This window comes from Halyomorpha halys, unplaced genomic scaffold, assembly GCF_000696795.3.
Source record: "Halyomorpha halys isolate HHAL.00 unplaced genomic scaffold, Hhal_1.1 Scaffold91.1, whole genome shotgun sequence".
NCBI lineage: Eukaryota > Metazoa > Arthropoda > Insecta > Hemiptera > Pentatomidae > Halyomorpha > Halyomorpha halys.
This window is the reverse complement of record NW_027110755.1, coordinates 2,135,192-2,159,760: the sequence shown is the minus strand read 5'-3', so window position 1 is coordinate 2,159,760 and position 24,569 is coordinate 2,135,192. Positions and strand designations below refer to the sequence as shown.

At 28.8% G+C, this 24,569-nt stretch overlaps 3 protein-coding genes across 11 annotated transcripts in view; 1 reads left to right on the top strand and 2 right to left on the bottom strand.

The window, feature by feature from the left end:
- Pkn (serine/threonine-protein kinase N) overlaps nt 1-3,152 on the top strand; it is a 113,066-nt gene extending 109,914 nt beyond the window's left edge. For all 9 annotated transcript variants that reach the window (XM_067048903.1, XM_067048902.1, XM_067048899.1 and 6 more), the window contains one exon: nt 1,100-3,152. In XM_067048903.1, coding sequence (XP_066905004.1) covers nt 1,100-1,243 — 144 coding nt within the window. In that variant the 3' untranslated portion in view covers nt 1,244-3,152. The remainder of the gene's footprint in view (nt 1-1,099) is intronic.
- Nucleotides 2,357-14,701, bottom strand: LOC106677205 (esterase FE4). Its single transcript, XM_014414977.2, has 11 exons — nt 14,542-14,701; nt 13,860-14,115; nt 13,203-13,337; nt 10,786-10,927; nt 9,948-10,133; nt 9,253-9,440; nt 7,032-7,179; nt 6,779-6,933; nt 5,572-5,713; nt 4,973-5,108; nt 2,357-3,425 (listed from the first exon to the last, which is right to left on the bottom strand). The coding sequence occupies exons 2-11, from the start codon at nt 14,037-14,039 to the stop codon at nt 3,281-3,283; spliced, it is 1,557 nt and encodes a 518-aa protein (XP_014270463.1). The 5' UTR covers nt 14,040-14,115; nt 14,542-14,701; the 3' UTR covers nt 2,357-3,280.
- A 7,022-nt stretch (nt 14,702-21,723) lies between these two features.
- Nucleotides 21,724-24,569, bottom strand: part of LOC106677197 (putative defense protein 3) — an 8,980-nt gene continuing 6,134 nt past the window's right edge. Inside the window, exons 3-5 of the mRNA XM_014414958.3 lie at nt 24,364-24,488; nt 24,109-24,200; nt 21,724-22,094 (exon numbers count right to left, since the gene is read on the bottom strand). Coding sequence (XP_014270444.2) covers nt 22,025-22,094; nt 24,109-24,200; nt 24,364-24,488 — 287 coding nt within the window. The 3' untranslated portion in view covers nt 21,724-22,024. The remainder of the gene's footprint in view (nt 22,095-24,108; nt 24,201-24,363; nt 24,489-24,569) is intronic.

Genomic DNA, 24,569 nt, shown 5'->3' with positions numbered 1-24,569 from the left:
CTTAGATCTTCATGCTAAATGTGAAGCTTCTCAATCATGCCTTTCCTGTTATTAGATAAAATCTGTTATCTATACTTGTTATTAATAGAGTGGTAGTACATTTTTAAGATTGAATATGATCGAATTATTGTTATTCCTGTATGTTTGTTTTAGTTTGCAGATATGGTTAATAGCAGAACAAGCCAGGTTAGAGTACTTGAATGATTTTTTTTTTCATTTGTATGAATTTTATCATAGTGTTTTTGTTTTTTTTAATCGATTGCCATTAGCCTCTACAACCTGCATGTCCTTGCTGTATATTATACTTTTTTTTTATTATTGTACTTAATGTCGAATATTTGAAAATAGTTAGCAGAAAGGAAAGCTGTACAAATTATTTTATTTTATTCTTGTATTAAATACTCATCGTTGTTATGAACCTGTAGTTTGATATATTTTATGTTAATTACTTTTTACTGATTCAGTAGATTTAGCATTCTGAATGAACAGTAGTCTTGATAATTGGTGGCCGATGGGACTGAAAAAGTTTCAACCAAACGTTCATTATAAAATGATTTTGCCTATTTTTAAGTTAATATAATTGTTAAAATTAAATGTTTTAACTAGCTTGTATAAATGTATTGAACCATGCACGATATTAGACATTTTGGTCATTTTTTCCATGTTGCCACAATTAGTTCCAACAAAATGAAGACTGGATCGGTTCAGTACTAAACTGCCAGTAGTTAGTAAAATTAATATTGATATTATAAATTTGATTGATACTAATTTTATTCAAGGATTGTGTGGGCAATCAAATAATTGATTTGAGTAATCTTTATTTCATCACAATGAATCTATGAAACAATGGGTAAAGAATTCCATAAATTTCGTCAGTTAATGGTGAGTTATGTTATGGAGCGAAAGATTTCAACACAATTTGTCTAACCCGCCTTATTTCCCGTTAGCTATTATAGTATAACATGTTAACTCTAATAAAACATTATTTAGGCAAGGGTTGATTAAAGAATATTGAAACTAAAATAAGTGAAAGCCTTGAACTCCAATACTCAACAACTTTTATATATTATTTTTTATTTATTTATTTTTTTTGTTTTAGACATCACTTGAAGATGTAAGCAACTTTGATGAAGAGTTTACATCTGAGAAACCACATTTAACACCACCTAAAGATCCAAGACCATTAACAAATGTTGAGCAAGACCTGTTCAAAGACTTCACCTACATGGCTGATTGGTGCTAGTCATCCTGCTCATTCGAAGTTCTGTTTGTATTTTTATTGTGTAAAAGCAAATTTTCTTCCCCCGAATTCCTCTGAATTGGTTGTGCAATGCTTGTTTGTGTACATAGTCAAAGCCAATTTTTAATAGACACTTTTGAGTATGAGCCTGCGTGCGTGTGTGTGTGAGTGTACGTATTGTCTGTGATACTAGACAGGTTAATTAATATTTAACTTCCTTTTTTTTTTTTAAATACCAGTGCCTAGAGAAATGAGATTTTTTAATTGTTTGTGACATGCTTTGAAAATCCTTTTAATATCCCATAGTCACTTCAAAATCATAATTTTTAGCTTCTAATGTAAATATAACTTGTATTATAAATTTATTTTTAATAGATCAGAAAATTGATTTTAAAACGAATAGAATGGATTTTATATTTTTCTGCTTCTTATAATAACCCTTTATGTAAATAATATATTTATGTATTATTATATAATATTAAATAGTAACTGAAGAACTCGAGATATGAGGTACTCATCCTAGGAGAAATAAAACATGTCAATAAATATGAAATGTATATGAATAAGAAATGCAATAAATTTAGGCTAAAAGGCAGTAATTGTCATTTTAACATTTTCATGTAAAGTGCGTTTGTGTTTCAATTTTTGTACAAATGTATATATAATGTAATAAATTTAATTTAATCATGTTTTTATGGACTATATAGTTAATTAAATTATTCTTTACTAAATGATATATGAACTATACGAAGTGCCTTGTTAAAACATGGGCATATTATTGATGGCCTCAGATCGAAGGACCATTATGGACGTAAAACGCACACTTGTTACAATACGTTATATTTATATGTAGAATAAATTATATTAAACTAATAGATGCCCCTATCTTAAGTGCCTTTCTTTTAAAAGGAAAAACAAAACAAACAAAAAAAAAATCTACAATATTGCCTTTATGAAATAAGTTTGAGATTATATAATTTTGGAATTGTGTGCCAGTATTTTTTTTTTGTTTCTTTTCTACACAATACAAGTCATAATTTTATTAATATTATGAAATAACATGTATTTATAATTATATTATTTTGAGAGGGTGGTGTATGAATAAAAATAAACAAGTGAATGTTAATATCTGTTTTTATTTAATCTTCCTATTACTGTTTTTTCTTTAGTTAAATAATAATCGTTTTTCTTTAATGGGCTTGAGGTCCCAAAATACTGCTAGAATAGGAGGGAGTAGAATTTTGCTAGTTGCCTTCCTATTCTTGCCAGATTTATTTTATAGGTGTGCCACAAAATAAATTTTGACCCTCGAACATATTCTGTTTTTTTTTTTTAACATACAACCAGAGTGCTGCTCCAACATGTCTTGTTACATTGACAGTACACTGAATATTTTTAATTTATCTCTATAAATAATGGGTTGTGTATTTAAAAAAAACAAACTTGATTTTGACTTGGAAGGCAAGTTAAATGCCATTGAATCAACCTAAAAAGTGGTCTTAATGGCGTAATCATAGTTACTATTCATATATTAATGCTTTTTGGATTTGCCAGTAATATTTAGTTAGATTTTCAGGTCCAAATCTCTTTTCTTTTGTCCTCACTCTTCATTGATGTTTAATCTTCAATTGATGTGTATTATAATATTTTAATTCAATTTAAATAGTATTGTCATAAGTAATCTATCGAATATGTTTATTCACACGTCATAAATTTCTGGTATTCTTTTTTACAAGTTGTGTTTGAGACATAAAATTTTAATCACTCAAGTAAAAGGAAATTTTAAATAGTAAAATGGCATAAGCAATCTTTGTAATTATTCTGACTATCATGACTTAATGACTACTTGTTGTCAATACTTTATTGATAATGAATTAACTGATAATACTAATAATTTATTGTATTATAATAATTTTTTTTTTTTTTTATAGTTTTTTCAGTGCTAAATGGGAAGTAATTTGTGCAGGTCTGAAATTTCGCTCTTTGTTGTTAACTTCATTTTTGTTGTAAATATTAACATGATTTAGAGTAATCTGACTTCTATTTTATATGCTTCCAAAAATTCAAAATTTCACGCATTTTCTTAAATTTTTTCATCATAAATCCATTGTTTGCTATTTCCAAGTAATGGCCCTGGTGTCCAAACATATGCCACTCGGGATGAAATCCTTTTTGATTTGGTGTCCTGCAAAAATGAAAGACATGAGCGTCAAACTCATAATTACTTATTGATAAAATTGTTTAGTGTCTAAAGAAGTAATTAAAAATCTAATGTATCTTTTGCACAGAAAAGTAATAAACTTTTTACTGTTATTGCCTGTGTTGGAGTAAGCGATGTTATAATATGTCAACATTTGAGCTCACCACAACAACCATGTTAAAGAAAAAATAAATAAAAATTTTTAAGGTAAAAAAAATGAAAATTGAAATTTAATAAACCATAGAATAATTTTAATTTTGAAAAGGGAGATTATAAAAGGTACTGGTACAAAAAAATGGTTACTCAGTATAAACATAAAATTAACCTAAATAAATTATAATAAAGTTTTCTTTTATAAACAATTAATGCTAATGTTAAATGTATGTTATTAATACACTGCTGATAATGCTTATTAAGCAATAAACTGGTATTAAAAAATGTGGTTATATTTAAGTGAACCAACAAATAAGAACTTTAAATTAATTTTCAACAAAAAAATTTTTAAAAAAGTAGTTAACAAAAGCTATACACACTGATGAACTGATTAATTATTGGTGGTTACTATGAAATTCTCTTAACTATCTGTTCAATTTGTATATCCTTCTTCAATGAGGTGATATGGCACTTATTACAAGACAAAGAAAGTACAAAAAACTTTGTTCAATTGGTATTAAATAAGGGCTAGGAAAAGGGCTCCTTTGGCTGGTAAGTGTATCAGTTATTGGTATTTACCTATGACAAGGTCAAGAATAATAATGGGGAAGCAAACAATGTATGTTTGTGTTATTACATCAAAAAACTTATTTTGTTGTTTCAAAGAACAAAAAATTGGAAAAACTGGTGAACATTTGAAAGAAAAAATATATAAAATTATTTCTCACTTTAACAACAATAAGTTAGAATAAAATAAAAAAATTAACCCACCAAAATTTATTCAGCTAAATTATGAAAATTAATGTTGATCCGCAGGTGGTAGCGATGAAGCTAATTTTGATTAAACTGATCTAGCCCTGCCATAGAAGGCTTCCATAGTTAGTTGAGAAATTATCTCCACATGTATTGCCTTTGTACTAAGGCAAAAAAAAAAAAGAGCAACATATACTTTATATGCTGCAGCTTTGTGCCTGAGGGATTCTCTTAACATAAATGGGCTTGGGAAATCAGCTCCTACAATTATGAATGGTCATCCATGTTGGAAATGGGACTGAGGTAAATTGGCCATTCATTCTTATTGGCCATTGGAAATTCTTTGCAGATAATTGATAGCATCTTGAACAATTCTTCACTCATTTTCCTATTAAATGGTAATCTGACATCCAAAATCTTGAAAATTTGAAAACTGCAGATAAATCTGCATTTAATAGATTAAGCCTGAAAGTCCTTCGTAAGCCATCCAGGGGCTCCAAGCCTGCCTCTGATTTTTTAAAGATTTCAGGCAGATAAACTAATAATTAATTAATCAATTTTTGCCATGTTTGTTTGAACTCATTTCTTAGTCTATAGGTACATCAAATCAGTAACGAAGGACTTACTGATATTTTGCAAAATGAACCAATAACTTGATTAACTTTTTTGATAGGCTTATGTCTTCCTCTTTGGGCCAATCTTTAGGATTGTACATATGTGATATGTCAAAATAATATTTATTGTCTTCTCCATGTTCAATTCCTTAAACATAAAAAAATATATCAATGGTTATATAAAGTACCTGAGCATTTTGTTTTTTTTATTTGGAATTTTCATTCATTCAATTTATTTGACATACAAAAAATTTTATTCGGCTAAATTTCTAGGTTTCTTAAAAATGTATATTGAGATTTTCTATAATCAAGTCTATTAAAAAAACAACTGCTTTTTAAGAATGCTGAAATACAGTGATTTATTTTATTGAATTAGAGTGCCAATCTTCTAAAGTTTATAATAATGAAGGAAGATTGTAAGAAACGGTTTCTAATTCAGTAAGGGATAAGTTTTTTTTTCACCAGTTTGCATATATGTGATTATATGGAAGTTTAATATTTAGTGGTTTAAGTGTACTGTTTTTTTTTAATTAATTGAGTACAATAATCAAGTAAGTTATTGATTTTACCTTATAGAATAATGTAATGTAATAATACCAGTAATCGTATACCTGTTATATTCAATTTTCTTTTAGCTCGGTATTCTGACATTGATGGACCACTTTTATAATTAAAAACGTAAAAGTACTTAGGTCCTATATGTTCTTGAGCTCCTTTCAGCAATGGATAAGTAGAATAACCCTCACTATACAGCTATAACATATTTAATGCTAAATTAAATAGATTAAATTGCTATTTAAATAATAATGGACTACAGAATAGGGAATATACAAAAATATTGTACATAATGTATTAAATCTTAATAACTGAAAGTTTTTGGTTTCTGTCTTCATTTTTAGTAACATATTATTATTTTTTTTGTGGCAAGCTGCAAAGACTTATTTTTAAGATTAAATGATATCTCCTACAACATAACAGCATGATGTTTAAATATATTTTCATCCACAAAATCTATTTAGTGAACTAATAGAATAGAAACAATATGAAGCTGGAATTTTTAGTTGCTTGGATGTGAATTGAATATGCTTTCATAGAAACTTTTACATTTTATTGCTCACCACAGATATTATATAGTGAACATATTTAAATATTATTATTAAAACATGGGGGAAGAACATATATATTTTTTTTTAGTTATTGGTCGGTAAAAATAGATAAACACACTATATTCCTATGAGGTTAAAGATGCAAAATAAAAAGGTTCTATATCCGTTAAAAATGGGTTCGAAAAATAGCTTCAAGGATGGATTAAAGGCTATATCCATGTTTAATTAGAGACAAATGGACTCTCAACAGTTAGTTCTTAGAAACTATTATTATTAATCTCATTGTTAACTCATTTAAAAACAAAAATAGAATTTGTTTATTGTCATCAAAGCTTGGATTTTGTTTTTCTCACATTCCAGTGTTTTGGGTCAATACCTGTTTTCCCTCCGGTGGTCTTATTAGGAAGTATTTAGATTATGTGAAAGTTATTTAATTTACTTATTCAAGATATAAAAGTAAATTTGTATTCTTAAATTTTCTAATGCAAAAATATCACAAAAAACTTTTCATTTTTAGCTTAAAACGCTCTTTTCATTTCATTTTATTTCTTGTATCAAGTTTGGATCACAATTATTCTTAAAACAGGAAAAACAATTATAATATCTGAATTACATTTCATTGGTCTTAACTTTTTAAAGCCTATTTTTACCAACTCCAAAATTAATAACTCAGGAATGTTACCTATTTTGAAAATAATTATGAGATATTTACCTTATGTATTCCTGAAATTACATCGTTTTTAAAAAATCTGTCAATTACTTTTTGTACATCATCTTTATTTTCGATATTCATCATTCTTTTAATGTACTCTTGTTGATGTTCAGTAAAATCATTGAAAATTGAATCATTCCCATTAAGAATAAGAGCTACAAAAGAAGTATATCTTTTTAATTTTAACAATAAATAATATTTTGATGAATTATTTCACATAATTTTTTATTTAAATTGGGATTTCATCACTTACCAGCTGCTTTGCCAGCTCCTTCATCTCCACAAATTCCCATCAGCCATGGGAACTCTGAGTCATTAACAGGCCAATTGGTCAATAGGGATGAGTTTCCTGGAGGTTCCAAAAGAGGCCCGAATACTACCAGAGGTTCCCCTATCCAGAACTGAAAAAGTATATTTTATTATGCATTAAATTAAAGAAGGGACTTTTAGAAAGAACGTAAAGGATCATATAAATGGAGCAGACCATTCTAGGAAAATTAGAAGTTTTGTACAAATAAAAGAAGTGAGTTGTTTTAGAATTTCAATCAAGAACTTATTCAAAGCGAGGAAGGTGACATATATCCTATGTGGAGGTATCAAAACTGTATACTTCCAAAATAGAAAAAAGAATTAAACAGAAACATAGGTTAGTAGAAATAACTTGAAGCCCTGCAATTTAAATTGAAAGTTATTTAAAGATCTTAACTTATCCGATACAATGGGTGTAGATTGGCTGTTGAATTCACCTTTACTCTTCCTGATGAAATTATTTCTCAGATAAAAAAGAAGTGTAAATCATTGTTTCTCTCATAATGATATCTAAGGTTGTAATTAATGTTGTACAAATAGATGAATCAAACAGAAAAAGCGAAATCATGGAGAACGACTGTGTAAAACAAGCTCCTGCAGCTGTAATTTCAAAATTATTAATTGTACTAGTATTATTAATACTACTTTAATCAGACCACCACTATTGACTTATGCTTGCTCAAAACGGATACCAATACCAATGGATTCTTTTCATACCTATAACTATAAGGATAGGTATATATAAGTAAAATGTAGATATAAAAGTAAAATTCCCCTCGCCACTGAAACTTGTTATGTTCAGTAGTAGCACCCTAGGTTCTTGGTATGCATTAGTCCAATATACAACTACTAAACATTAGGGATAGCTCATAAATTTTATCTTTTTTTAAGCAATAATAATTTATCAGTACTAGTGATCCTATCATGAATACTGGTAAACAGTTGACATATATCCATATGACATAGATATACATACTTAGTTCTATTACACTATGTGAAGCATACTTAACAAGGAATAAAAATTAAGGGAATATGGCATTTCAAGAAAAGCTCTATAATTATTTCATTAAGAATATGTTGCCACACCCCTACCTACTGGTCTATACTGTAAGTACTACAGCTGCCGAGACCGGCATGACGCAACCTACCAGCTAACACAGGAACTACTACTATCATCAGGCAAACACCGTATATTAATATTTGTACTAGTTCTGGTATATACTTTAATTTCACACTTGTAACAACTATATAAGATAATGTTCATAAATGTATCATTTGAAATAATAAAGATTATCTGCTGATTCACTAAAAGCTAACTGTTTACATGTAGTATCTCTTGAAGACGTTTAATAGCCCACAGACTTGACTTGGGACAAATTGGAAGAGTTTCTGCCTTATGGAATTCTTCCCCTTAGGAGGCAGTGTGTAACAGCATTCATGGTGGATCAATACTTTCTTATGATATTATTTTGGAAATATGTGTTGTCTTTTATGGCTAGTACCCAGTCAGGACTTGCATTCCCCTTCATGACTGCAGACTAGATCCATGTAGAGAGCGAAGTTTTCTTCCTTCGAAGACTTACAACTAGGTAAGACTCATCCTGTCCATTCATTCACCTTCTTACCAGCTACAAAACCTGTTTGAGGATGTTTTGTCGAGGCTTTCTGGTAGAGTACCTCACATCGTCAATTGGAGTTAGATTTAACACAACCACCTCGATAAATAATTTAGGTCTTAAAGAACAAAGCTTTGCAGTTCAGCAAAACATGTGCAAGTAGACAAAATTATTAACATCAAATCTTTGAAAAATTGTAAGTGCTTAGTTTATTTTAAATTACACACTACAAAATGGGTATTATACTATATCATACATTGTGCAAGTGCGCGAATAAGAAGTTACATCATACTACTTGTTAAATCTTACACAGACACAAATGTAATACACATTTATTCACTCTTCTAATAAAAATCACTGCAATCCAGTAGTGCAATCTTTCATAATTCTAGCTACCTGGTTAAGGGAGGATGGTCTAAGGATATTCTGATTCCAACACCTCAAAGCAGGTAAGCTTAACATAAAGGTAAGATGAACATAAAAATCAAGATTGAACTAAAACTTCTATTACATTAAAGCAACATCAATAAATATTTTAATTTAATTTACCCTGAGATGTTTTTCAGCTGCTGTTATTTTTTCAGCAGATTTTGATTGAAGACATGGTACAAGAATTTCGGTTGGGCAGCCAACAACACCAGCAATGACCTCTGTTGCTTTCTTAGCAAAGCCTGGCTTCCTTAGAGAGAAATGAGAACCACCCACACCACTTTGTGAAATACAACCTTTCAGCAATTCTATTAAAGAAAAAAAAACTTTAAATGGCTAACTAGCATTGGATACAGTAAGTTTCCTAATAAAAAATAGTGAAGAATGAGACCTATGCGAACTGTGAAATTCTGATGGTGATTAGTTAATAAATAAATTGAATTTGTTAAGATTTGAAAAATAAAATTTGAAATAATGATTCAACCAATATGAAGTCCTCCTTCACTTATTTCTATAAAAATGTCCATCAAATATTTACTAATCTATTCCATTATTTATCTCTTTTGTTTAAATAGTCAAATCTATTAATATAAAATAATTATAACCTGAAGTAATAAACTACTGAACTATGCCATATTTTTAATTCATATTTAAATTTGCTCGGTGTTAAGAGGTTGTGATGCCAAATACATACTAATGGTCACACAGCCTCTCCATTCTCACTGATATTGACAGTATTTTCCCATTAGAAACTCATTTCTCCTAGCTCCTTATGATAAACTTTACTTAGGTGCAATACAGAATATCTTTTTTACCTCTAGTTTTAGGAACAGAACACAAATAATGGACAGAAGCGGCTCCTGTACTGAACCCAAAAGCCGTAATAAGTCCTGGATCACCTCCAAAATTTTTTATTTCATCTTTTGTCCATTTCAAAGCTAAAGCCATATCTTTCAGTCCCATGTTACCTGGTAATATATCATCTTCTGTACTAAGGAAACCTGTAATAGCAATACTCATGATAAAATAAATATCACACTTTGATGACAAATTAGAAGAGATTAATTAGCAATTAAAATAAATAAATATAAACCAGTCGTGAATGAGTAATTTTAAATTTGCAGATGATTTGGTCACTATTACAAAAAGTACGATTAAAATAAAAAGCAAGTAAATCAGTCTCAACATTAATTTTCTATCATATAATATAATTGAACATTGATTAATGTTTAGAAAGGGTGTTTATTAATAGTCACTACGGAAGTACTATCTATCTAGAGGCAAGGAAATGGACAGAGTTGATAGCGTTTATACTTGGGTATTGACATTAACAAAGATGGAAAGAAAGCTGAAATTAAATGGAGGAGTATATTGAGGGAGAAAGCCATGTCTAACAATCCTACTAATAATTGATAATTTCACAATATTGTGAAATTTCTAAGCTTCTCTCTCATTCAAATATATTATTTCTTTGTATTTTATTGCAAAAATTCATTTGACAAAAAATTAGTTATTATAATAAAAAAAAAATCATCAGTACTTTCTCCAACAGTAGCAAGAAAGCTTGTTATTCTCTGATAATTAAGCACTAATATAACTGAGAACTTTTACTTGATATTTTAATAGTAGAAATTAATTTATACAAAAACATACCTAAAGGTCCAAGACGATAGTTTATCATAACGATGACAACATCTTCATCCATAAAATACCTTGGCATATGAGCAGGACCTGAGCCACCAAAAGACCAACCTCCACCATGTACATAGAAGAGTACTGGCAATGAAGAATTTAACTATAACAATCACTCATTTAAATAAAATGCATTTGTGACACTATTACATTATAGTATTTGCAACTGCTGGTACTATTGATATAATAACAGCCATACAAGATAACCACAAATCATCAAGAGATTATTGTATATGAAATAGTTGACCATAGTAATCTAAAAAAAGTTGCTCAGGATAACAGTTTAAATTAAATAAAAATAGTGTAACTGAATAGCTTTACAATACTTTTTGTTTGTTTAATTATGGCTGCCAACCTCACCATCTCCATCAAAAAGCCAGTTTTGTTTTATAAGATCATTTGCTTTAGTGATTAATTAAAAATAAAATAACTGTTAGAAATTAGTTTCTTCTTAACATTTTTAAAAATAATGGATGCACTATGATAGTAGTGATAACAATGAACGTTAATAGGAATCATTGAAGAAATTAAAAAACATCATCCTTCTTTTTGAAATGGTAATTATTCTATAAAAACCTGGAATCACTTTTATCAATTTGGAGTTGAATGGGGATTATTTCCCTGCTGTTGGATTTTTTTCCCCTCAATTGGATAAGTTATTTTTACCTAACTTAACAACAACTAGAACCTGGATTTTTCTGAGCCATCAGTTGTTTGTCAGGAGCCAGTCAAGTGTTTTTGATGCTAGTAAGTCAAATTTTTAATAAAACTCTAGATAAATATAATATAATACATTTAATATTAAAATAGTTTTTTTATAAAATTATTTTTATATAGTTATGAAATGATAGTAGGTTTTGAATGGTTAGTGTAGTATGCAAAAAGTTATAATACTTTTTTGGGAAAGTAAATATTTATGTCCCAAACTGAATTTAAATTACTTGAATCTTAACTTCTTGTTTCTTATTCCTGGCTTAGTTACAGGAAAGAACATATCATTAACCAGAAGAGTTGCTGTGTGTAAGAACACTCCAGCAGGGGATGTTAGTATTACAAAAAATAATTATGGCTATAACTTTTATTTTATATTTGATATTTCAAAATTGGGTAATTCAGTAATTTAGAAAGATTGATATTAAAAAAATATTCATGTAACAAATATTTAAAATTATATTTGTAATGTATTTAGGATTGGTATTTCTAACACACAAAAAAAAAAAAATAGTGAAACTGTGAAACATAAAAGTTCAGGCCTTGAGTGATTTCATATAGAATGAAATCAAATTGCAAAGGAAATTTTATTTACAGCAATTGTAGTGTAACCTATAAATAATAACATTAATGAATAGCTTATTAATAAACAATAAGTCAGGTATAACTTCATTTTAAAACATTATATTCGATTTCTTAGAATCGTAGAATTGTAACATAAATTAGAAATATTAAAATTAATGAATAGCTTAATAATAAAACAGTAAGTCAGATATAACTTCATTTCAGAACATTAAATTTGATTTCTTAGAATCTGATAACTTGCTTCTTGGATAAAAATATTACTGCACTGACTGTGTTTACTCCTAATATTTACTATCACACTTTTACAAAAATAATTAATTTAATATTATCCATTGACCAAAACAGATTAAAATTTTAGTAGTTTACTGGTATGTTAGGAAGGTGAACCGAACATTCAAAGTAGATTCATAGTGACCTTAAAATAAAGTATGGAAAATCCCCGAGAGTAGTAAAAATTACGATGGTCAGATGTATTTTCAAACTTACTGATTAAAGTAATGATTTAAGCAGAAAAAATGAAGATTGACTGATAATAGAACTAAAAACAAACAAAGGTGACAGGTAATGAATATTAGGATACTCAATGAAATAAATGAAAATAAAAGAGGCAAAATATGGCAAATAATTTAAAATAAATGTGGCTGTCTAGGAAAAATAAACAGGAATAAAGAAATTAACAATAAATAATAAAGATACTAATAGTGCTGAGAAAAGAAAGTAATGGCTATATTTGGAAGAAGAATTTAGTCTGTGAGAAACACTAAAGAATTTGAAAACTTTTAGAGGGCACCTCATTTAATATTTATAAGTATATTACAAGATACTTTATACCAAATTTGATGATTTTATCAGACATGCCATAATCAATAATTTAGCACAATTTTGGGGCATCAATATCACTAAATTTAGAAATATGATCAGGCTAAAATTTAAAAAAAATTCAAGTAGCAATCCCTAAAACATAAAAAAAGTTTTAAATTTCAAGGGAATTTTTTTTTCACGTCAGAAAAAATAAATAGATGCCCTGAATAAATTTTTAATGTTAGTTTTTAAGAGCCTTCTTTTACTTGATGTAAAAATACCTTTGGTGTGTAGACATTGAGATACAAGCAGTCTTCTTGTCCCACAAAGTTATTAGCACCAGAGTTTTGCAAACAGGCAGGGCTAGGCTTCCTAGCATCAAATATTCCAGACCAAGAATCGGTAGATTGTGGTTCCTGAACGTAAAAATGCGTCAAGTAGTTAGCTTTGGTTGTTTATATATTTTCTCTATTAACCTAAACTTTTACTATATCTGATAATTCAGAAATCAGTGAAGTAGTAATAAGACACTGTACTACCCAATACATTTGTGTAACATAAAAATGATTTAAAATTGGTACATTTTGAATTTCACACACATTTATTCACCAGTTTCTTTCTATTCCTCATGAATCAATATGTCCTAATTTTGTGAATAGAAATAGATAAACTAGATAAAAGAAAATAGAAAAACTAATATTTTTTCAAAAACCCAGAACTATACTCGATTAACTTCTGTTTACTCTATTTTTTCTCTATATATTCTATTTTATCTCTATATATTCATATCCCTATATATGAAGCATTTGATCCTCATTTAATAAGCTGTATTATATGTTTCATGACATCAACAAAATAAAAAATTATAACTATAAACAAATTTCATAAGTAAATTTTATTTTATTTTTTTAAATTTCAACAATCAAAAAATACTTTACCCTAAATCGCAGGTTATCCAATGGTGGTTTTGCATATGGTACCCCTGTAAAGGCATAATAATCCCGACCATCTCTGGAAGTGAGTGATGCACCTTTCAGAAAACCTTTGGAGGTAAGTACTTCCGGTTCCGCCCCAAACACCACATTTGTTATAGCAGTTACTATCCACAATAGTAACATCTCTGAATTATCTAATGATAGCTGCTGCAATTTATCTGCTGGTTCTTATCTATCTGATATAAAATATTAAGGAAAACTGAAACAAAGCCATATAATCTTAGTAAGGTAATATTGGATTGTTATCTTGGTTGCATCTTACACAATTACTAAAGTAATATAAAATAATGATCAAATGATTTTTTATTTTTTAAAAAATTATAAATATAAATATATGTATTACTACTATTTCTAAGAAGACACTGTAGGAAATAAATTCATAATGAAAAAAAAATAAACTAGACTAAATACAAGTACTAAATAAAAAAATTCTCTAAAAATAAAACATTTTCAGGAAACAGAGGAAAAAAAAAAAAATATGAAGTCTTTGAATTTGAACTTGAAGTGGATGCAGGATTGTAAACCACAGGGCCTTGACTATGACAGGAATTAATAAGATAAGACAAACAGTGGGGAATCACAGACCATACCAATTTTAAGTTACTAATTGTTAATAGTCACTCACCTCACTATTTGTAAAAGTAAAAATGTTCAACTGTTTATGAAATCACTGTTTACAAAGTCCAAAGGGACCCCCAACAAAGTCAGTCAGAATGACAGTTAAACTTAAGAGGAACTATCAGATGGATCCTGTAATATTGATTCATTACTGAGAGGTTTTTGGAATCCCATCATTCAAAATCTGAAGTGGAGGGGGTACTGAGGAGGTGGAGGGAGGCTGCAAGTGCTAGTTCATATCTATATTCACTTTATTCCTACAGGAAAAAGTCAAAATAATGACCAAATAATCCTTCTGTTTATAAAGAATCGAAAGATAAATTGTACAAGATCCTAAATATCTCAGTTGGACTGAAGGTGTAGAGGACTTAGTGATTCAACTCAGTCATGCCAGTCTAGCTTTTGAATGGGGGCTGTCATTCCGTCTGTAATTGTCAATAATTGCTGTCAATTACAAAAATAATAAAAAAAAAAAAAAGGATAATAAATAATTAAAAAGATAATTTATTTAAACTTTTACCAAAACCTGCTCACAAGTTTGTCTTCTTTGAATCAAAATCTTTGTACGTTTACCATGACGATCTTAAGATTAATTAGTGAAGCTAATCCCTAAGTTTATTTTGTTTGGAGATTGTGTCAGTAACCTTCGAAAACCTAAGATTAACCACTCAGACTTTTGTAGAAATATAATATAAAGTTTATAACCAGAACTGCGCTTGGAAAATGCACTATTCAGATATTATTCGATTTTTGTTTTAACTATTACGATTTTTTTAAAGTGTTTCGAGGTTAAATAACTTAATTTTAAGGTAAGGAGATGTTATGATTAAATGATTTTATATCGGTAATCTTTTTGATCCAACTCGATCACTACCTACGATGGTGATTTTTGGCGATTGGAGTTGATAAATTGTAAATCGCAACTAACAATACTAGTACATACATCTACTAGTTATATTTTGAAAAAAACTTATATGATTATTTTTTATGCTTTGGTATAATGATTCCATAATGCTACAATAATGGCTGATATATGGGCATATAAAACAAAATGGCCAATAATTATGTCGGGATCCTGAGAATTATCCTGGGGTGACTTGTTACTTCTGTGCCAAATCTGAAAACAATCGGCCTATTAGAAAAGTCCTAAACTGTGAATGGTGAAGTTATTTTTTTTTCTCATTTCGATTACAAAGGCTAATTTGGTTTATTGAAAGTAATTAACTGAAATTGGGCAGTAATCTAAAGTTTAGTGAAATACAAATAATTTCTGCCAAGTATATAGGTCAATCTTTTTTTTTTATATATCCTCTTTCATCCAATTTCTTTTTTTTTGAAAATTGGATTTTTGATCAATTATTTTTTTTTCAGAAAATTTTCTATTGAATAAATAATTACCATATTTCAAAGTTTGTGATTTGTCGTTTGAGTATAAAATCTACGGGACGAGCCGTTGTTAAAATATAGGTGAAAAAAGAAAGGATTTTGTACCGGTAAGGATAGTAGTTAACGGAATCTGTTGAAATTGATACCGGGCCCATTTTAAAGAAATCACCAAGTTGCCTTAAAATTTGAGCAAAATCAAATGAGCCGTTTTGAAATTTAGGTATAATGTGGAAAATTCGTTTACGCGAGCTCAGGTGAAAGTTGTCCTTATATATCATTAATTAAGAGATCCTTATATATTTTTTCTTAAAGATATTTTTACGTTCTATCTCTCATTGTACTTCCTCAAATCTAATGATGAGGACTCATTTATGATATTACCTTCACTGATAATGACGTAAAACAAACATTTTTACCGCCCGCCTCTTATTTCAAAGTGGCGATCGATTAGCGGTTTCTTGGCCATTAATGAAGGCAGAGGAAAATTATTAAGTGTTTTTGAATCAATATCCCAAAGTATTAAATTTTAAAAAATAGAAAAGGAAAAGTAAATAATAAATATTATCTTTTGAAAGAGTTCACTTATTTTGTATCTTCTTATCGTCTTGGTTATAGCAATTTTTATATTACCTCATAAATTGCAGAAGGATTGACAAGTTTTATTTTTACTTTCGCTTACCTGTATATGTTATATATAGTAAGGAAAATTATTTTGATCGTAAAAAAATTTAAGGAATTACACTTTTTAAGGTGGTCTAAGTCAAAAAACTAGTTCTCCATATTACTCTAAAAACTTTAAAGTTTATTAAAAAAGTAAACAAATTTTATAATACAAAATTTTTAATATCATTTGCTCTGTAGATAAATAGGTGTTGTATGATTAAATATACAACATTGTAGTCTTCTTATGAAATTTAGTTTGTCAAATTTACAATTCAATGAAGTGGTTAATTTTAAAGAAACTGAGGGAAAAAAGCAGTGGAAATAGAAGGTACTAGAAACGTTTAATTTTTTTTATATACTTTTTTTAAGTTATAATTTGAATAATGGATAGAAGTGAAGAAAGCTAAACAGAATATAAAATTCCTGTGAAGCACATTCCGGTGGAATGTATTCCACAGAAATTGTTATCATTAAACGTTACGTGGAAGTATGAACTCAAAGGGTATATCTATCCTATTTTTTGTTGAATTATTTGCATAAATTGATAATGATTTACATAATAAAAAAAATATATTTGATTTGGTCATAAATAGTTGGCAGAAGTTGTTTTGAAATGCCCTTCATGAATGAATTGTTTTAAAACTCTTTTGGTGCCTTCATTTTCTATGATTTATGATGCTTATTTCAATTTCCTTGTACTGTAATCCCATTTCATTGTAAGAGGTCTTTGTAACCAATAATATTGTTTGATTATTAATGATATAATTCGAGCTTTTGTTTAAAAAACTCGTTTATCACAATTTTTCTTGTTTTGACCTAATCGACATTTATTTTATTTTTTTTATTTTCACCTGTAAATGTACTTTACAACCAGCAAATGAGATCTTCTATCCCGGCATGACATGAGAGAGATCGTAACCAGTGGTGCATCCTCCTGACGTTAAGTTAATTATTTTATTACAATAGGAGGTCCCGCATCCAACTCCTTTTCAGCCTACGCCGAGTTACGTCAGGAATGTCATGTTTTGCCATCTGCCGTATAAATTTATTCTTTTATTTTTAGTACAATAATTGTAGTTCGTCGTAAATGTTTGACTTTTTTAACAATGTTCTTCTGAGGATGCCATTCAGAAACGATTCTAAACAATTAAATGTCGATTTTGACAAGAATTGCAACATAAAGGCTCTCTCCATACTGTAGTGCCGACCTAGTAATGGGTTTGTAAACCACTAGTTTCAAGCGAAGTTACGAGTTACAAGAATTTAGAAAGTAATGGAGCTTATACGCTGTCGTTACAACTGATTTTAGTATTTTTCTATTTTCAAAAACGTCATATGTTCGTCTAATGATATGCTTAGATACATCAGTTGTTTTGAAATATTGTTTGTGCACCCATTTAGCAAAACGGGCAAAAAGATATAGAATAAATAGATAAGTAAAATAGGTTTTGAAAATACTATTTATTTATCTACATAAACTGTTAGAAATTAATTAAAAAACAGTCAGTTCCAAACTTTTCAGTGCTGTTATTAAATTAAAGTTATACGAATAGAACTGCATTCTCTGACTCATTTCGTTCATTTGTTTTCAACAGTTCTTGGGAACAATTTTTTTTATGGACAATTAATTCATTTAGGTCTCGTAAAAATTGCAACCACATCTTTTTTTTTCACTTTTATTTATCTCTTTACTTAATTTACTTTTAGAGTTGCTATTTCTTTTATGTCTCTTAAAATTTTATATAAAAGTTTGCAACTTACTATTTTTCCTCATATTCTTTTTCGTTTTTATATTTTCTTTTTTACAATGATGCTTCGGAAGAATTGGCTTATTCTCCACTATGTTAGCATGATTTCAGATAGCAAATTCTGATATAGTCCATAATATGTATCCTTCTTATAAATAAATAAAATGTTTTTTTAAGTCCCTAAATTAAGTCTTTTGTTAACATTTTATTGAGTTTTATTATTAATTTAGTCTTAAGCCTAAGCTCTTGGGGGTATTAAAATGAAATAAGCTACTTTTAAAATTACTTCCACATTGATTTACCATTCGTCCTTCTGTTGGTCGGCCTAACCCAAGCCTCTCTGTGTCTTCTACCGATAAAACGATTTTCAGTGACTAAAACCACATAACTAAGCGAGAAAAATTTTCCAGAAAGAAAACTTCTCTCACTAAGGACCCAAAATAATCTCATGATAAAAGAATAATTACATTCGACGGTTCCTGTTAATTAGTAATGGGTCTTTTTTTCAAATAAATTTATGATGCGCAAGATTTTTCCGAAAACTTAATTTTCCAGTTCTTTGAAATAACCAACTCAAAATACAACGTATACCTGACAGGAGTAGTGTCGCCTTCAGTTTAGTGGTTATACTACTCCGAATAGTTTAGTGTAATGCAGATAGTCTCCAAACAATAAGAAGGGGCTACCACTCTAATTGTGTATAGCTTCTTTTTTTATAAGGTTAATAACTTTATTAAGTTAAATTTAAATAAATTTTACAAGTTAATTGATTGAGTGAAAATAAATAACGTACACATGGACTGGAAATTAAATTTAATTTTTGTACACTCAATTATTTGTACATAAAAATGTCTGTATGCTATCGGTGACCAGGAGTCAAATTTCGAGTTATCAGGTGAGATCAATAGTTGGGAAGACGCATATTCTATTTTATGTCTAACAATGTTTATAAGCAATATAATAAGTAGACGTTTCCTGTTTATACAAGTGCAGCTCAATCCCTGCGATGGCATTAGTAACCTATCATATTCATTATCATAATCAACCTAAATTGTCATTTTCTATAAAAAGTAAATAACTATCTCACTTTCTGATTATTGCTTCTGAAAATTCTTTTTTTTATTGAAACTATATAAGTGGTGATTCCCAAAGTGGGCGCCACCGCCCCCTGTTGGTTGCTGCAGCGATTCAGGAGAGCGGTGATGGCCACAGGAGCATTTGGGGGCGGTTATAGTATAAAAGAAAGAAGAGCAGATTTAGAAAAAAAGTTTTCAAAGGATGCCTGTTTAGATAGGTTTTGTAAACCGTTTCCAAAATTGAAAAAATTTACTTGACAGAATTGTCTCAAAAATTTAATGAAAGTAATCTTCAGCTTCAAGATGAAGTGACTTTAATAAAAACAAAATCTGTTATTTCTGTATTTGTGACAAAACTTCTTCCGTACAATCGAAACTTTAGATGAGGGGAATTCAGCCAATTTCCAAATTTATCAAGAGCAAAAATAAAGATAAAGACATACTTTCTTGTTGTGAACACTTAGATACTCTTCATTCACATTTTAATCATCAATTTGATTATATTTTGAAAATGGACATACCTGATTGGATTCAAGAATAATTTTCAGAGTTACAAGAATAACCGTAAGTAACAACAAATGATGAGCTGAAATTCAAATTCAAAAGCGGCTATTAACACTACTAGCCATAAAAAGAGATCCCTAAGGATTAACCTGAAATATGGGCTGTAAATCAAAAGTTCTAAGTTGCATTTCCTTAATCATATTTATCATGGCAGTTGCAGGCCTACCTTCTACGCCATAACCCCTGATGATGACCTGAAACTCAGGTCGAAACGTCGGCATAAAATAAATAAATATGGTTTTGTTTATTTATGTTGTTCTTTGCTGACCGCACAACCCCCCCTCCCTCCCGAGAAACTTCTCCAATCATTAATCATATTTAGTGGAAAGTAGGTTCGTTGCGGCAGCCAATTTATTAACGACAAAGAAACCAATTGCTAATTGCCAACCGCGGTGCTGACGAAAATGGAGCTGAGGATCACTAAATTAGTAGCAGGACACCAGGTTCATCCTTCTCATTAAGATGATTTCAAATGTTTTTAACTTTTTTTTTATTAGATTCTATTCTGAGTTCAATAAATAGTCTCATAATTTCCAAGTTCAATGTTTCTAATTTATACCTTTCTTTACTATATTTTACGAAAAGGTAGACAAATTAATACATATATATTTTATATTAATTGCTATTAAAATTTAAAAACAATTAATATCCAGGAGGTGCTAATATTAATATTTTTTCTGGAAAGGGGCAGTAGGACAAAAAAGTTTGGGAACTATTGCTATAGAGCAAATAATTTGCTCCACAGACTAAATAATTTAATCGATCTGATGAAACATTTAGTTAAATTATTTATAGGAATATTTAGTCATCCTCGCAAGGATTTTTTTTCCTGGATTTGCTTCTCCAAACCGTCTAGTTTTGAAATTGTACGGTCATTTCTTGCGTTTTGGCTAATAAAGTGTTTTTGTGTTTCCACATTTAGTACTAAATCTACATTTGGTCGCCATTTTAAAATAAATAAACGAAGGTAATGACAAGTTCGGAGGGTCATCATGAAAGCAGTCGATGGGTTTTCGATGGATTCCTGCTTATTCGATTTTTTAATTCCAATGGATAATCCAATGGATAAAACTAATTCGATACGTTTTTACATGAAGGAAAATATTTTAACTACTGCTTATACACAATTCTGACAAATTTAATGTGATAACAGTATTTTATCCGCCTACAGTGGTGATTATACATATTGTACGCTAGTAGCATATATCAGAATGAAGACACTTCGTTTCTGTTGAGGTATTTAATCTCAAATAAATATTTTATTTTTATTTTTACTAGAATAAATTAATTATATTTTCTTTGAAAGTCTTTAAATACATACTTATCAAACAATACAGATCTTGACTAATCTACTGATTAAAAATTAATTATATTGAATAGAGTATTTGTGAAGATATTGAAAATTTATGCTTATTAGCATAAATATTTTCTTTAGTTAGTTAATTAAATTTTAAATAGAAATATTTTAAACTTGTTCTCAAAGATTTATTTTAATGCAACATTGTTATTGTTAATGGTAACATTGTTTAAACAGAATCAGTAACACTTAAATCCTTTATAACCCATCATACTTCATCCTTTATTCATTTATTTTGAGTAAATATAGGAAAATCACAAAATCTACTTTTAGCATACTGAAATTTATTTCCATATAAAATAGTTCGGGAAATACTAAATCATTGGTTACATGATTTTTCATTGGAACATAAAAGTTAATTTTTTGGCAATATATAAATCTAAATAAAATTATATACAACTCATTGCATCAGTCTTACAACTTAATATTATTTTTTTTTTAATTTTATTTATTTATTGATATTTACAACCGTATAAAAAAATACAACCAGTAAATTTGATCATAATGACATAATGATATGATACAGGATGTAGAGAAACTACCCAGTAGTAGAACTCTAAAAACAGTTTACAATATAAGGTCACGAGGCCATCTTCTTTTCAGGCGCCTCGGAGGATTGCCAGGAATGGAAGAGGAAGCAAGGTTAGAAACGAGTGGGTTTGGGTGGTTACAACTTAATATTGAAACAGAATATTGTTATGAGATCTTCACAGCTGAGGATGGTTGGGCAACCCAGTAAATATCAAATACTTTTACGACTGTGACGCTGAAACAAAAACAGTAATTGTTAGAGACACTATTAGAGGAACCTAAATAAAAAATAAAGTAATATAATTAAAGACCTCTAGCACTGATAAACTATAATACTATAATTTTTAATAAACTCGTTCTAATCTTTTAAGGATTGTGAAAATACAAAAGTTTTGGTTGATTTAGATCTTATATATTATTGGTAACACAAATTTGTATCTACTATTAACCGAATAAACTAGAATTGCAAAGAGTGAAAAAATTCTTATCTCAAAACCCTATTAAAATTCTATCAACTTATTCAATAAATTTTAAAGTAAAAATATTTAAGTTAATTTTTCCAGTTTAATTGATTTAGTTTTAATATTGGCGGATAGTCACATATTCTAATCTTTAATTTTAATTCACTCCCTATTATCTAATTAAGCTGAGATAAGCCAAAATACATAAAACTGACAACAATGCAATATTATGGTTCTATTGAGATGCACTGATGATGGAAAAAACGGTCTTTTATCTGCGGACATAGTCCTCTAACAGCCCAAGAGAAGAAAAAAGTCAGTTATTTCACCCCAATTTTTTATTACTTTAATGAAAACTATGTATAGTTACTAGTCAAAATTGTAGGATCTGTCAACCGTTAGGGGGATCAAAAATGGTAGCTGTTGTAAAATGTTAAAAAAATTAATTTTTTTTATTGAAAATACCTTTACTATCAACAAAACTAGAGAACTTAATAGAACATCGTAAAAAAAAAAAAAAAAAATAGAGTCAATTTGCTTAAAAATTAATCCTAATAGAGCTGTTTACGTTAAATAGTTCCCAAGGTACAGTTTTTTAAAAAGCAACATTTGATAACCAAATAACGAAAATCAAATGTTAGTGAATTTATTTTAGGAAATATATACCTCAAGAACGATTTGATGGACAGATTTCTTCCAGCACTCATATTAAAGCTATTTTAATGTACTATCAAGTAGTTTATTACATTTATCTTCATGGGAATAGTAGTTTTCATGACATTTGCAAAAATGTAGATTTCTAGTTGTTATGAAAATATATTTAAAACTAACAGTGAATCACATTATGCTGAGGAAGGAGATACAGTATTCTCGAAGCTTTCAAGAAAAGATTAAATAAATGTATTAAAAACATTGTATTTTTATTCTTAGTTTTTGACCTTTAAGCAATTATAAACTTTAAAGAGTATCAAACAATATTCTAACAATTTTACATTTAAATATATTTCGTAGGTAATTTAATTACCATTAAAATGACGCCATAGAATTTTACATGACAAGTATAACTTTTGAGTTATACATAAATTAAATTAGTTTACACCATTATTTTATTCTACTTTCTCGAAAAAGTTAATGGTGTTTAAAGAGAAGTCTTGAGGCAAAGTTCATCGACATCGTCAAAGTAGTTTTGGTGCTACAACCCAAAGGAAACAAGTTTAGCGGCTTTTGCTCAGCCTCTATGACACAGTGTGCCTGATTTGGTAGACAGGTATAGGGGGTCTTAAGTCGAAAAGTTAAAAAAAAAAAAAATCTGTACACAGGAGAAATCATGGAAGAGAAACACATATCAATGTACGAAAATTTTTTATTTTATTTTTTTTTTTTTTATTTTGAGGACTCGGGAGACTTCAATGTAATGACCCGTTGACAACTGCACATCCAATATACAAACCTATTCTAATACTTTTCTTAGCTACTAGCTCTAGGAAAGGAATGGCATCTATTTAATAATTTAAAATACCTATCCATGTTATGCAACCAATTTTCATCTTTTAACTATGTTGTTGAACCATTACATACTGATTTGCTCAATATATTACTCTAACTTTTATTTCTATAGCTTAAAAACTGTTAGAAAGTTATTTTATATATTTTAGTGCTCGAGATTAATGAAACTAAAATAGTTTTTCTTAATTTATTACACTTTAAACACTAAATTTTTTCGAAACTACAAACATTAATTTATTGTATTTAAGTAAGTTCAAACATTTACTTAAAACATCAACTTACGTGAATACGACCTTTCCTTTGAATGCTTTAGGTGCTTTCCAAATGACAGATACTTCCTTCTTATCATTAGCGTTTGACTGAGTGACAGTATTCTGATAAAAAAAAATTTAATTAAATTAATTATTTTACTTAGTCCAAATAAAAGCATATCAATTTGAATACTAATACTAAACTGGTAATTTTCACACCTTACGACAAATATATTGAAATTTAATAACTAATACTGAGTATATTTTCATACAATATATTACATACCGCTTTTCCTGATCCGCAGTCGAGGGTGTGGCTGCTGCTATCTGGGGCGGTGAACACGCCTATTGGTTTTTTATCTTCTGATCTGGCCTGCATCATGTATCCTCTGAACGGGATTCCTTCTTTTCCTGTAAATTAATCATAATTATTTTATGTTCATTCAGGATTCAAAACCCCATTTATGTGAAGAATAATGAAATATATATGTA

What these genes read in the sequence shown, in the direction of transcription:
- LOC106677205 (XM_014414977.2), bottom strand. Translation starts at nt 14,039, where the DNA reads ATGTTACTATTGTGGATAGTAACTGCTATAACAAATGTGGTGTTTGGG. An exon ending in TGGATAACCTGCGATTTAGG is followed by an intron (nt 13,338 to 13,859) that starts GTAAAGTATTTT and finishes TTTTACGTTCAG; the next exon opens with GAACCACAATCTACCGATTC. An exon ending in GTTCATTTTGCAAAATATCA is followed by an intron (nt 3,426 to 4,972) that starts GTAAGTCCTTCG and finishes TCATTTTTGCAG; the next exon opens with GACACCAAATCAAAAAGGAT.